The 13,289-nt window shown below is 46.4% G+C and overlaps 1 protein-coding gene across 3 annotated transcripts in view; it reads right to left on the bottom strand.

Annotated features, from left to right (window-relative positions):
- Window positions 1-13,289, bottom strand: part of Ptpn3 (protein tyrosine phosphatase non-receptor type 3) — a 128,173-nt gene that overhangs the window by 74,312 nt on the left and 40,572 nt on the right. For all 3 annotated transcript variants that reach the window (XM_045131259.1, XM_045131262.1, XM_045131261.1), the window contains exons 3-5: window positions 7,077-7,184; window positions 6,960-7,002; window positions 4,614-4,692 (exon numbers count right to left, since the gene is read on the bottom strand). In XM_045131259.1, coding sequence (XP_044987194.1) covers window positions 4,614-4,692; window positions 6,960-7,002; window positions 7,077-7,184 — 230 coding nt within the window. The remainder of the gene's footprint in view (window positions 1-4,613; window positions 4,693-6,959; window positions 7,003-7,076; window positions 7,185-13,289) is intronic.

A 13,289-nucleotide genomic window follows, 5' to 3' on the forward strand; every position in this document is an offset into this window, starting at 1 on the left:
AGTACATGTGGAAAACCAGATGCACCAAGTTGTTCACGCATCTGGAGTTCATTCGCAGTGGCTAGAGGCCCTAGCACACCCCTTCCTATTCTCTCTCTCCCTGCAAATAAATAAATGAATTATTTTTTTAAGTAGAAGAAAGACTAGTTGGGAAAAAGAAAGGAGTCAGTGGACAGGAGATGAGGGAGGTGGAATAAAGGAGAGCAGTGGGAAGGGATTATGATAAGACACATTATGCATATGTATGGAGGTTGCCAATTTAAAAAGTTAAGAAATGGGGCTGGATGCTATGTGTGGTGGCAAGTGTTTGATTCCAGAACTTGGGAGGCTAAAAAAGAAGTACTGCTGTGAGTTTGGGGCCAGCCTTAGACTACACAGTGAATTCTAGGTCAGACTGGGCTAGAGTGAGACCTTACCTCAAAAAAAAAAAAAAAAAAAAAAGCCGGGCATGGTGGCACACACCTTTGATCTCATCACTCTGGAGGTACAGGTAGGAGGATCGCCATGAGTTCGAGGCCACCCTGAGACTACAAAGTGAATTCCAGGTCAGCCTGAGCTAGAGTGAGACCCTACCCTCAAAAAGGAAAAATAAATCCTCAATAAGGGAGCTGGAGAGATGGCTTAGCAGATAAAAGCACTTGTTTGCAAAGCCTGCCTGTCTAGGTTTGATTTCCCAATGCCCACATAAAGCTATGTGAACAAAGTGGTGCATGCTCCTAGAGTTTGTATGCAGTGGCAAGAGGTCTCAGTGTGTCCATTCTTCATTCTCTCTCAAATAACTATTTTTTTTAATTTTTATTTATTTATTTATTTGAGAGAGACAGACACAGAGAGAAAGACAGATAGAGGGAGAGAGAGAGAGAATGGGCGCGCCAGGGCTTCCAGCCTCTGCAAACAAACTCCAGACACGTGCACCCCCTTGTGCATCTGGCTAACGTGGGACCTGGGGAACCGAGCCTCGAACCGGGGTCCTTAGGCTTCACAGGCAAGCGCTTAACCACTAAGCCATCTCTCTAGCCCAAATAACTATTTTTTAAAATATTTATTTTGGCTGGAGAGATAGCTTAGCATTAAGGCACTTGCCTGCGAAGCCTAAGGATCCACATTACGTTCTCTAGAACCCAAGTAAGCCAGATGCACAAGGTGACACAAGTGTACAAGGTTGCACAGGTGCCCAAGATGGCGCACGTATCTGGAGTTTGACTGCAATGGCTGGAGGCCCTGGCATGCTAATTCTCTCTCATACACATTAAAAAAAAACTGTAACAGTCTGTTGGGCTTATTTCTATTTTTTGCTAGCAGAGGGAGACAGAAACAGAAAGAGAGAGAGAGAGATTGGGCACACCAGGGCCTCTAGCCACTGCAAACAAATGCGACATGCATGTGCCACTTTGTACATCTGGCTTTATGTAGGTACTAGGGAGTCAAACCCAGGTCATTAGGCTTTGCAGGCAAGCAAGCACTTTAACCACTGAGCCATCTCTCCAGCCCAAATACGTATTTTTTTTAATATTTTTTTTAATATTTATTTATTTATTTATTTGAGAGTGACAGACACAGAGAGAAAGACAGGTAGAGGGAGAGAGAGAGAATGGGCGCACCAGGGCTTCCAGCCTCTGCAAACGAACTCCAGACGCGTGCGCCCCCTTGTGCATCTGGCTAACATGGGACCTGGGGAACCGAGCCTCGAACCAGGGTCCTTAGGCTTCACAGGCAAGCGCTTAACCGCTAAGCCATCTCTCCAGCCCCAAATATGTATTTTTTAAGTTAAAAAAAATTACAAGAAAAACAAAATACAAATGAACAAAAAGATGGGAGTGGTAGTGAGGGCCAGATCTACACCAGTGACCTTTAAGAGAGACAGAGACAAATAAGCTGCATCTGGAACTTAAGCAAGAATAAATACTTGGACTTGGGATTTAGCTCACTTGGCAGAGATCTTACTTAGCATGCACAGAGCCCTGGGTTCCATCATCGGCACTCAATAAACTGAGCATGGTAGCACAATCCTAGTTCAATGTCATCCTTGCTATATAGTGAGGTCAAGAGATCAACCTGTGCTATGTGAAACTCTGTCTTTAAAAAAAATTTAAAAAAAAAACCCACAAAATAACCACATGTGGTCTTTAATCCCAGCACTTGGGAGAGAGGGGTAGGAGGATCACTGTGAGTTTGAGGCTATCCTGAGCTACCCTACCTCAAATAAATAAATAAATAAAACAAATACTAGCCAGGTGTGGTGGCGCATATCCAGCACTCGGGAGACAGAGGTAGGAGGATGGCAGTGAGTTCAAGGCCACCCTGAGACTACACAGTAGATTCAGGTCAGCCTGGACCAGAGTGAGACCCTACCTCGAAAAAAAGCAAAACAATAACAACAACAACAAAAAAAAAAAACCCTAGTCTATTACTCATATCTGATTAAAAAAAAAAATGTGCCCTATAGTGTACCCGCTGGTCCTAACTCTATAACCCTGCACATCTCATACCTGCACCTACTCTGGAGATCTAGAGTCAGCCTCTTCTAGAGATTTCTCTCCACCCTACATTTTCTTAGATGCTGTTCAGTGCAGGGAGATCCTGTCACTCCGTATAGGTTTCTTTCCCAGGGGGCACAGAAGCTAGTGACCATGAAGGGGACTAGATGGGGACTGTGAGGTTAGACTGGCCCCAAGAGTCCCACCCTCAAGTCCTTCCACTGAAGAGCTCAAGTATGTCCACAGAACACCACAAATCTAGGGCTCCAGAACCCCAGGGAGGAGACAAGGTGATGGTGACTGTCACCTTACATGGTGACAAGTTAGGAAGTCACCACTATCTTATTCTTAAAAAAGACACAACTGGGTATGGTGACTCACACCTATAACCCCAGCACTTGGGAGGCTGAGCTAAGAGGACTGCCATAAGTTCAAGGCCAGCCTGGGCTACAAAGTGAGATTCAGGTCAGCCTGGGCTAGAGTGAGACCCTGCCTTACAAAGCAAATGAACAAAAATATATATGTATATATCTAATTTTAGACATAGTAAATTTCAGTGTGTCCTGCATTTATTGCAGTTTTAGAAAACTTTTGCTTCAATGATTTATATAAAAATATAGCATATTATAAAACTATAATTTTTTATGGTTAGAATACCATATACATGCAGATGCACATGTTTTTATAAACGTATGTAATCACACATATATATCACACACTGTATGGCAAACATACAATTTCTATATGTGTGAATATGTATTTATTTTTGAACTGAGGGCTTGCTAAGGTACCCAGGCTGGCTTTGAACTCTTGGGCAAAAGGGATCCTCCTGTCTCTGCCTCCCGAATAGCTGGAACTACAGGTGTGTACCGATGTACACTCTTTCTGTTATTACAAAGTATCCCTAAACCAGAATTTGCTACCTCACATTGGACTGAGAAAACCTTGGTGGGGTCATTCAAGACACAGTTTACAGATGACATCATCACTATATGTCCACCAGTTTGTGCACTGACTTGCTGGGTTGAGTGTCTCAACACTACCCCAGTCCACCAGAGTGAAGAGAACTCACAGGGCACGCTTCCTTGTGTTCACCCAATGAGTCACACTCAGATTCCCTTACACAGGTCTAACATGTAACATGGCGGGGAACACAGTCAAAGCTACCATCTGCCTCTGTGGAGGAAAGAGGTTCAAAAAGAAGGTAAAACAGTGACAGACTAACATTGGCTTTTAAATCTTAAAAGTTAGAATGTGGTTGCGTGATTACCATTAAAAAGAAGGAAAAGTGACACAGCACTTTTAGTTAATGGTACCAACTTGGTGAGGACTTATGACCATGGAGTAGGACTCGATCATCCTGAAATGTCCATAGCTCTTTGCTGGTGAAACAGTTTCCTACAGATGAACATGTGGCCAGGTAGCAAAAGGGCTCACCCTGCCACAGGAGAGGGAGAGCGGCTGCCACAGTGTGCTTTCCAAGAGGAATAGCTTTCTTACTGCACTCCTTTCATTCTGAACACCCTGTTCCCACCCAGGAAACCCACTTGCCAGAACCGACCTGAGCCAGCACAGCCTGCAAGCCCTGCGGGGTAAACACTGCCGTCACAGCTCCCCTTCCCTTATCTGTCTAGCACCTGCTGACTCACAGCAGACAAGCTTGGTCCAGCCTGTTCCCTTTCCTCACTCCTGCACACAGGGACCCGATCAAATGCTCTGATTCCCGCCATGTCTTGTCATCCTCAGGGCCTTCAGATACTGTGCTCTGTGGCCTGTGGGAGACTGGTGCACATTTTTGTCTTCTAGGCCAGGCCAGGCCTGCACTAGTGGAAACGACATCCCGTTCTGGGTGCTCGCGGCGATCGTGGGGCATTGGAGTAGAATGGAGGCAGGGGAGCAAGAAGAGGCGGGTGCCTGTGTGCTGGGAACCGCACCAATCAGGTCAGGGAAGTAGGCCTCGAACTGAAAATGAACATACCAATGAAAATTTCAACATATGTACCCCAAACGTTTTATTTGGATTATGATTGTTGAGATGGCCATACTCAAATTAGGTTATTTGTTATTACGTATAAAATTAAGAGTACATTTTAGAGGTTACTCGTTTTTACATAGTAAGTAGAAAAATGTTATTACCTGGTTTGTTCCTGCTGCAGTGTGTTGGGATCAGGTATAAAAAATCTTACTCGAAAATGCAGCGTACAGGGGAAACCTCCTACAACAGTTTTCAAAAACAGATTAAAATTTCCCTTCAAAAACATCAATGTATATAAGTTGCTAGTCTCCACAAATGAGGTATTTTTTTCACTCAACCATAATGTTTTTCATCATCAAAGTGCTGGTTTCAAATAGGGGGTGTGTAATTTAATTGCTCCAAAATCTCTGCGGCTGTGAGGAGCACTTATGCACCGTGGGCACGGAGGACAGCATCCCCTAGCACACGTTCCAACCAGGCGCTCTGTCGCTGTTACCTGCGTTAGGGGGTTTTTTGTTTTTGTTTTTGTTTTTTTGAGGTAGGGTCCCACTCTAGCCCAGGCTGACCTGGAATTCACTATGGAGTCTAACTCATGGTGGTCCTCCTACCTCTGCTGGGATTAAAGACGTGTGCCACCACACCTGGGTGCATTAGGAGTTTTAACAGTCTTTAAATCGGCATATTAAACAAAGATCCAAGGAAGTAACAGCTTACATTTATATGCTTTTCAAACAGTTTCATATATATTCTGTAACTTAGACGCCTCCATGAATACCAGTGGGCTAATCTTCTTTGTTTTACAGGGAAGACAACAGGCTTAGACTTGTCTTACCACACAGCTAGTAACAAAACCAGAATGGCAATGTTGAAGTTTTTGATTTGGCCATGCCTCATTTCAAAATCTTTTTTTTTACTACTGGAAAACATATTTTCAATACAGGGCATATCAAATGATTAATATGTTTCACAAGTATTACACAATGAACATACTCAAATATGACTTAGGCGTCAACACACCATGGGACAATTTGCTTATGTGGATAAAATTAGTCTATTTCTTTTGATACACATGGCAACAGAGGATCTGAAAGTATTGCCAAGATCCTGAGATCTCCTCCATGCTGATCTCACCCTCTCTCTAGCACCCAGTAAAGATGGCTTAGTCCTGTCTAGGGGCTTAATTAGCACTCTCTTGCCCTCTGAAATTCAAGTCTTTCTCTGGCCTAGCTCACTCACTTGTCAATTCTTCTGCTCATCTCCTCCTCTGCCTTAGTTCATCCAGGCTCCACCCTTCCATCTCCCAGGTCCTTCCCCTCTGGCTGGTGCTCAAAGAATTCTAATGGCGGATGTGCATCTAAGAATAGCTCTGTGCACAGGCCTGGCTACCAGTGGGTGATGCTCAAAATCTGTAGCAGAGGTTTCCCATTCACCGCCTTGGGATGCTGTCTGGATTCCCACCTCCCTTCTATCATGTGCCATCCATCCTGCTTGTCCTCCGCAGTGCACCGAGGGCAGCCTGTCATGTGCACAGCCCTCTCATCGAACCCTGGGTCCTCTAGTCTACTTTCATGCCTGCCATGAGTCCCTTGAGGGCAAGGTCCACATCTACATAGGACCAGATTTCCAGACCCTAGCGGTGTTTTGCGACAGTCTGAGAGCTCGGGATGTACTTGATAGAAGACTGAGTTCATGAGAGAATGAATGACAATGGCTATCTCTGCCTCATGTGATTAGGCTCCTCCAGCATGTCAGGCACCATAACAGATAGAGAGGACTGCAGCAAGGGTTCCCTCTTTAGAGAACTTCCAGCTCTGAGCTGAGGCTTCTCCATGAGATGAGAGCAAGAATATGACTGGCCACAAAGTAGCCAATGACAACGGAAAGGGAAGGCAGAGGAAAGAGAGTCCACATGGCCCTGGGAAATGGCAAGAGTTGGAATCAGGGAGTGAGGGGGTGGCGAAGCCTTTCCTGCAGACAAGGCAGCTCAGGAGACCCTGCAGACTGATTAAGCTGAGCCTGCGACACCAGGTGCTCAACGAGGCCAATGGAGCCATGGGAGAAGCCAGGCTGAGAAGGCGTGGGCAGAGGGTACGTAAAGCATGGCTACAGTGGCAGCCGTGCAAAACATGGGGGTGCACTCAGGATGAATGAGCTCTCTTAAAAGGCTTCCTCTTTCCTGTTTATGACCTTACCTGCCCGTGGCTGTGTCTGCACTGACAGCACTGTGCTATTCAGAGGCACAAAGGTTGGCACCTGCCCGTCTTACACCATTCTCCAAACCCTTCCTTCCTTGTAAAATAAGTTGGTCTCTCTTGCTCTGTGCTGCCTGCTCTCTCTCCTTGGGTTCCTGCTCACTGCTGGGGCGGGGGACCAAGGTTGCTCTAAAGCATGTCTACGAACTCAGCCTCTGGCTCCCCGATCTCTGCGGCGCCAGAGCCCAGGGGAGTGGGGAGATACAAGCTACCACACACCCAATGACCACCCCAAGTGAGGAGTCACACACCCACCTTTCAGCTGCTTCCTGAGGGGTTTGCTTGCCTCAAGCCATCTCTGTTGGTGAGAAAACATAAGCTATGAAACCAACTCAGACAGGAGTGCAGAACATCTTACAGGCTGGCACTTACGGGGGAGTCCAGCGGGTCGTCGCCATGCTGCAGGCCAAAGTACTCCTTCTCCGTCACGCCCAGATGGCTGTGTGCCATGTCCAGGAGCGACTGGCCAGTGTCTTGTTTCTAGACCAAGAAACAAACCAAGAACCAGAGGTGACGATGTCTTTATGGTAAGCAAAGGGAGCCAACATTTTCTGAGAGTGTATGAATATGTTTCCCCCAATAACAACGGCACTAATAAAATTCAAGTTCCAAGATGACAAGATGAAAATGGAAAGCAGGGTTAAGAGACTATGTTAATAGGACTTGAGACACTGTGAGTTGAACTTAGCTTTCTAAGGTTGCTTCCTCTCCTTAGCTGAGGTTCTCCAGCGACTCTGTTGGAAAACTCACACATTATGATCACAGCAAACACGCCGTGACCTGCCATGGATTACCCACGACAAACGCTAATCCCACGTCGGCTCCTGTTGGCCGCCCAGGGCCCAGCTGTGGCTACTTCCCTCAGAGGAACCCAGAAGAATGCACAGGGAGGAAAACTCTCCACTAACAGCTAAAAATACTTGAATGCCCTCTGAAATACCCTCAAAGTGACTTGGCCTGTGTCACCCTATGGGATTATCTGTCTTGCTGCTTCCATCCTCTGAAGTGAGAAGCCGGTGGGGACATTCAGCCACACTTCACTCCAGAGCAGGACTAGGAGGCCTGCGCCACAGTGTTTATGGGGCAGGCCTGACGTGGGCACCTGGACAGAGCGTATTAAGCATCCCTTTCCTTGCCTGGCCGTGGAAGTGGTGACTAACAAGGAGTGTCAAATGCTGTCAAGTGGTTTGAACCGGTCAGAGTAGAGTGGACACACAAGGAAGGACACAAATGGTCAGTTCCACCTGGGGACAGGTGGAAGCAAGCTCTGCTCTGGGCTTGGAAGGGGGACAGGGGGCAATGCCACCTCTCCTTTCTAGTATGTGGGCATTTGAAGCCAATGGCTTAGCACAAAGAAAAAGAGAAAGAGAAAGAAAGAAAGAAAGAAAGAAGGAAAGAAAGAAAGAAAGAAAGAGGAAAGCAAGCAAGAGGGAGGGAGGGCTGGAGAGATAGCTTAGCAGTGGTTAAGGCACTTTTGCCTACAAAGCCAAAGGACTTCAGTTCAATTCCCCAGGACCCACATAAACCAGATGCACAAGTTGGCACATGCATCTGGAGTTCGTTTGCAGTGGCTGGAAGCCCTGGTACGCTCTCTCTCTCTCTCTCTCTCTCTCTCTCTCTCTCTCTCTCTGACTCCCTCTCTCAAACACATAAATAAAAATAAAATATAAAAGGAAGGAAGGAAAAACAGGGTCTAAATCATCTTGGAGCATTTGGGAAATCACAAATTCTATTTTAACAGGCTAACTTCTCAGGAATCCTTTGAACCAAAGCATTCATCTTCAGGACAATATAAGTCAGAAATAGCCAAGGGATGGAACAGGCACAAAGGGCTCTTTGATGAGCTCCTGATAGCAGGTAACATAATGAAAGTGGGTTGCAGTGACCACGATGGGGAGACTCCAGTAAATGTCAGCCCTCCTGATGCAACATTTAGGGGGCAGCTCCATGAGATCTGGTGCGTCCTGTGGAATCAGGAGGCATGCCTATTTCTGGAGTGTACCCCCTTCTAGCCTAAAGGCTACTGAACCTGCCACTTCCTCTACCTAGGGCATCACAAGAGAATCTCCATGAGTATGCAAAGAAACAATGCAGTCCACACATTCTAAGTCATGAGACACTCCCCCAAGTTACAAGATACTCTTTGTTTTGAGATGTGTGTGTATGTGTGTGTGTGTACTATATATATGTTCATGTGCATAAGTGTGGGCACACACATGCCATGGTCTGTGTGGGCCAGAGGACAGTTTTCAAGTGTGAGGCCTTACCTTCTACCTTGTTTAAGGCAAGGTTTCTTTTTCTTGTTCACCGTTTGTAGTGGTTTGATTCAGGTGACTCCCATGAACTTAGGTGTTCTGAATGGTAGGCTCCCAGCTGATGGAGATGTGGGAATTAATGCCTCCTGGAGGCAGTGTGTTGTTGGGTGTTACAGCCAGTGTCCCCTTGCCAGTGTTTGGCACCCTCTCCTCTTCCCGTTGTCCACCTGATGTTGGCCAGGAGGTGATGTCCACCCTCTGCTTATGCCATTGTTTTCCCCTGTCATTATGGAGCTTCCCCTCGAGTCTGTAAGCCAAAATAAACCTTTTTTCCCTCAAGCTGCTCTTGGTTGGGTGATTTCTTCCAGCAATGTGAACCTGACAGCAACAATGCTATATTCACCATGCTAATTGGTCTACAAGCATCGTGGAAACTCTCCATCTCTACCTCCTTCTCTCCATAGATGCACTAGGGTTACAAATGCCCACTACAGTGTCTAGCTTTTACATGGGTTCTGGGGATCTGAACTCAGGTCCCCACACTTTCAGAACAAGTACTTTCATCTACTGAGCTATCTCCCCACCTCTGAATTCATTAGCACTATCTATTCCCCTTGTTGGAATTATTTCCACTTTTGTATATTTATATGACTTTCAATAACAATTGTAATTTATTGTACATATACAAGAAATCAGACACAATACCACACGCATACTTTACAGACAAGCTCAGCTTTTAGCATCAACTTTGCAAAGGTGATCAGCATTCCCTGCCACTGAGAAACAGGCACAGACAGGTTCTGTGCCTGGCAAATTTGTGCCATCAGCCAATAGATGCCTGACGCCTAATTCGGGTCTGTTTAACACCAAACCCCTGTGTTCATACAACCCCTCTGGACTATGCAAGTGGAACATGTGGGCATCAATCCTGCATGAATCTCCCAGTTCCCAAAAGGAATTAAAATATAATCCAAGACATATTTGTAATAACAACAGGCCTGTGCCCTGAAAAAGAGGCCACCTTTGCTGCCCCAGCTCACTGTCAGTGCCTGGTTCTCTCCTGGCAGGGTTGGAAAAACTAAGGGCCAACAGGCAGCCCTGAGTGGGTCCCCTCCCAGTTACAGTGCTGGGCAGAGTCTGAATGAGACTGTGTGACCACCTGCCGAGAGGAATTTCCAGCTACAGCCAGACCCTCAATCTTGCAAGTTCCAGTGAATGAACCTTGGATCGGGTAGCTTCAAGCTTTGAGCAGCAGCAAAGCAGTGAGGATGGTGTTAATAACTGAGAATGGGGCTGGAGAGATGGCTTAGCAGTTAAGCGCTTGCCTGTGAAGCCTAAGGACCCCGGTTCGAGGCTCAGTTCCCCAGGTCCCACGTTAGCCAGATGCACAAGGGGGCACACACGTCTGGAGTTCGTTTGCAGTGGCTGGAAGCCCTGGCGCGCCCATTCTCTCTCTCTCCCTCTATCTGCCTTTCTCTCTATGTCTGTCGCTCTCAAATAAATAAATAAATAATGAACAAAAAAAATTTAAAAAAAAAACTGAGAATGTCTGCGCATCCACCACTGGCCATGCTCTGTTCTGAGGCTTGGTATGCACCTGTGCGCGGGAGGAGCACCTGGTCCTCCTCAGCCTTGCTTGGTAAACACTTGCCCCTTCACTGTCTCTGAAGCCTTTCTTCCCGCCTTTCCCTCTCTCTCTCGCCTCTCTTCCTCTCCTTCTTCCTGTGCCTATGTATATGTTTGTATGTGTGGAGGCACATGTGTATACACGGGTTTGCATGCCTGTGAGCCTCAGAGAATCCCTGCTTCCACCACCCCCAAGCTGTGGTTAGAGGCACATGTCACCGTGCCCAGCATCTTACGTGGGTACCACGGGTCTAAGCTTAGGTGTTCATGCTTGCATGGCAAACACCTTACCCAGGAGCCAGCTGTCTTCCCGGCCCCTTTGCAACCTTTCCCTATGAGGCCCCATACTGCCTTGCCTCCTCACTTCTCACCCAGGCCCATGGTTTCCAACACCTCTCCACGTTGGTAACACCCTCACGGATAACCCTCCCAGCTGTACCTATTCCCTGAGCTCCTGTGTACCTAGTGCCATTTCCACAGGATGAATAATGACCACAGTATTCCCGGTTACAGTGTTTAATCTCTCACTGTCAACTCGGAAGGATTTAGGATCACCATGGAAACAAATCTCTTGGCATGTATGTTAAGGATTTTCTACATCAGGACCTCCACCTTAACTGTGGGTGGCACAATCCCACAGGACAGGTAGGCTGTATAAAAAGGAGAAAACCAGGGCTGGAGAGATGGCTTAGCAGTTAATACACTTGCCTTTGAAGCCTAAGGACCCAGGTTCGATTCCTCAGCACCCACATTACCAGGTGCACATTGTGGTGCATGCATCTGGAGTTCGTTTGCAGTGGCTAGAGGCCCTGGTGCGTCCATTCTCTCTCTCTCTCTCTCTCCCTGTTTCTAATAAATAAAGTGATAAAAAGTATTTTTAAAAATTAAGCTGAAAAAAAACCCTTTCATTCCCTAACCTGCTTCTGATACACCAGCTCTATACATTGCAACTCTGTCTTGCAGGTTGCTCAGGCCAAAAAGCTTGGAGTCACCTTGAGACCTTTGGTTCCTTCACATCACTAATCCAGGCTGACAGCAGATCCTGTTGGCTTTACGTCCTAGCCACACCCACATGACTATCCTGCCCATCACCAGCTCCCCTGCAGGGACTGCTGGGCAGTCTCTCAGCTTTCTACCTCTGGCTATTGCAGACAGAATGGCACTTGAGTTAGATCATGCCAGGGCTCTATCCAAATCCAGCAGTGCCCTCCACTTCACTGAATAGAAGCCAGTATGCCCAGGACTACTTCAGAGGCTCCATATGGCCTCCTACCTCCATCCCCAATCACACCTCTCCAGACTTATCTCCAGCTCTGTTTCTCCCTACTCACACCTTTCCAGACTTATCTCCAGCTCTGTTTCTCCCTACTCACCTCTCCAGACACATTGGCTGTTCTGTAATCACACATCCGGGTTCCTGCCTCAGGGCTTTCATAATGCTGAGGTTTCTTCTCACTGGAATGGGCTTCCTCTAGATAACCATATGGTTCTGGATCTTGTTCCATTAAAGTGCAAGCTTTAAAATAGATACACTGGTGCTGTTTGGTCACTGTTATAGTCTCTACACCCACAACAAAGCCTGGCCTGTAGTAGGTGCTCAGAAAGTATTGTTGACTGAATGAATGAGTTAAATATGACCAAATCTTCATCTTCTTATCAAGAAAATGGTATGCTGAGAAATAGCTCTAGAAATTTTAACCCAGAAGTCAGACATATACTAAGATATCTTGAAGACACATTTATGATCTCCGGAGGGCTCATTTAATCACTAGGGCCTATGTAAGTCTGTGTCAAAAAGGAGACCGGATATAAATTGCATAAAATCAGGGCAACGGTTTCTGTCTGTTCTGAGGCACATTCTGGAGCTTGCTGTTAGCCCAGGCTGGCCTGGTGGCTCTGATTCTCCTAAGTTAGCCTCCCATATTCTACCACCCCGGCAAAGCAAATGTTGAAAGAAATAAAAACTATCCTACCAAAAGTGCTCAAAACCAGTTCTCCAAGCAGCAGCATGCATCAAGACTGCACATTCCCAGGCCCTGTCTCCATGAGTTTTTGGAAATCCACAGGCAGGACACAGGATTCTATTTCTATTTTTAATTCTGGAGCACTTTAAGAAATGTTTGCTAGTACTTTACTGTGCAAAGTGGAGGCCATGAGCTACAGAGACTCTTTAAATTTTAATTAAGATTAAAAGTTTAATTCTAGGTTTGGGTATGGCTCAGTGATACAGCATTTATCTAGTGGGTATGAGGTTCTGGGTTTAATCCAAGCACCAGGAAAAAACAAAACAAAACATAAACCTACTTCTTCAGGGATATGAGTCACATTTCAAGGGTCTAATTACCTTTCACATGTGGTCATTAGCCTCCATACTGGACATGATACAGGGCATTTCCAGGATTGCAGAAAATTCTCATGGAATTTCTGAACACAGGTGAGGGTAGATGCTGGTAGGTAGTCTGAGGTTGGGATGGTCATGTAAGGTAGTCTTGGCCAGGTCTAGGAGGTGCCTAGGTGAGCAGCCAGTAGGGGCTGCTACACAGTTTTCTCCAAAGCGGCTTTTTGAGAAGCAGGTCAGTAGGGTGTGATACATCACGCCTATAATCCCAACATTCAGGAAGCTGACGCAATGTAATCAGCTCAAGTTCAAGGGTACCGTGGGCTACACAGTGAGCTCCTACCTTGGGGATCTAGCTGGGCAGAT

Source organism: Jaculus jaculus, chromosome 1, assembly GCF_020740685.1.
Source record: "Jaculus jaculus isolate mJacJac1 chromosome 1, mJacJac1.mat.Y.cur, whole genome shotgun sequence".
Lineage (NCBI taxonomy): Eukaryota > Metazoa > Chordata > Mammalia > Rodentia > Dipodidae > Jaculus > Jaculus jaculus.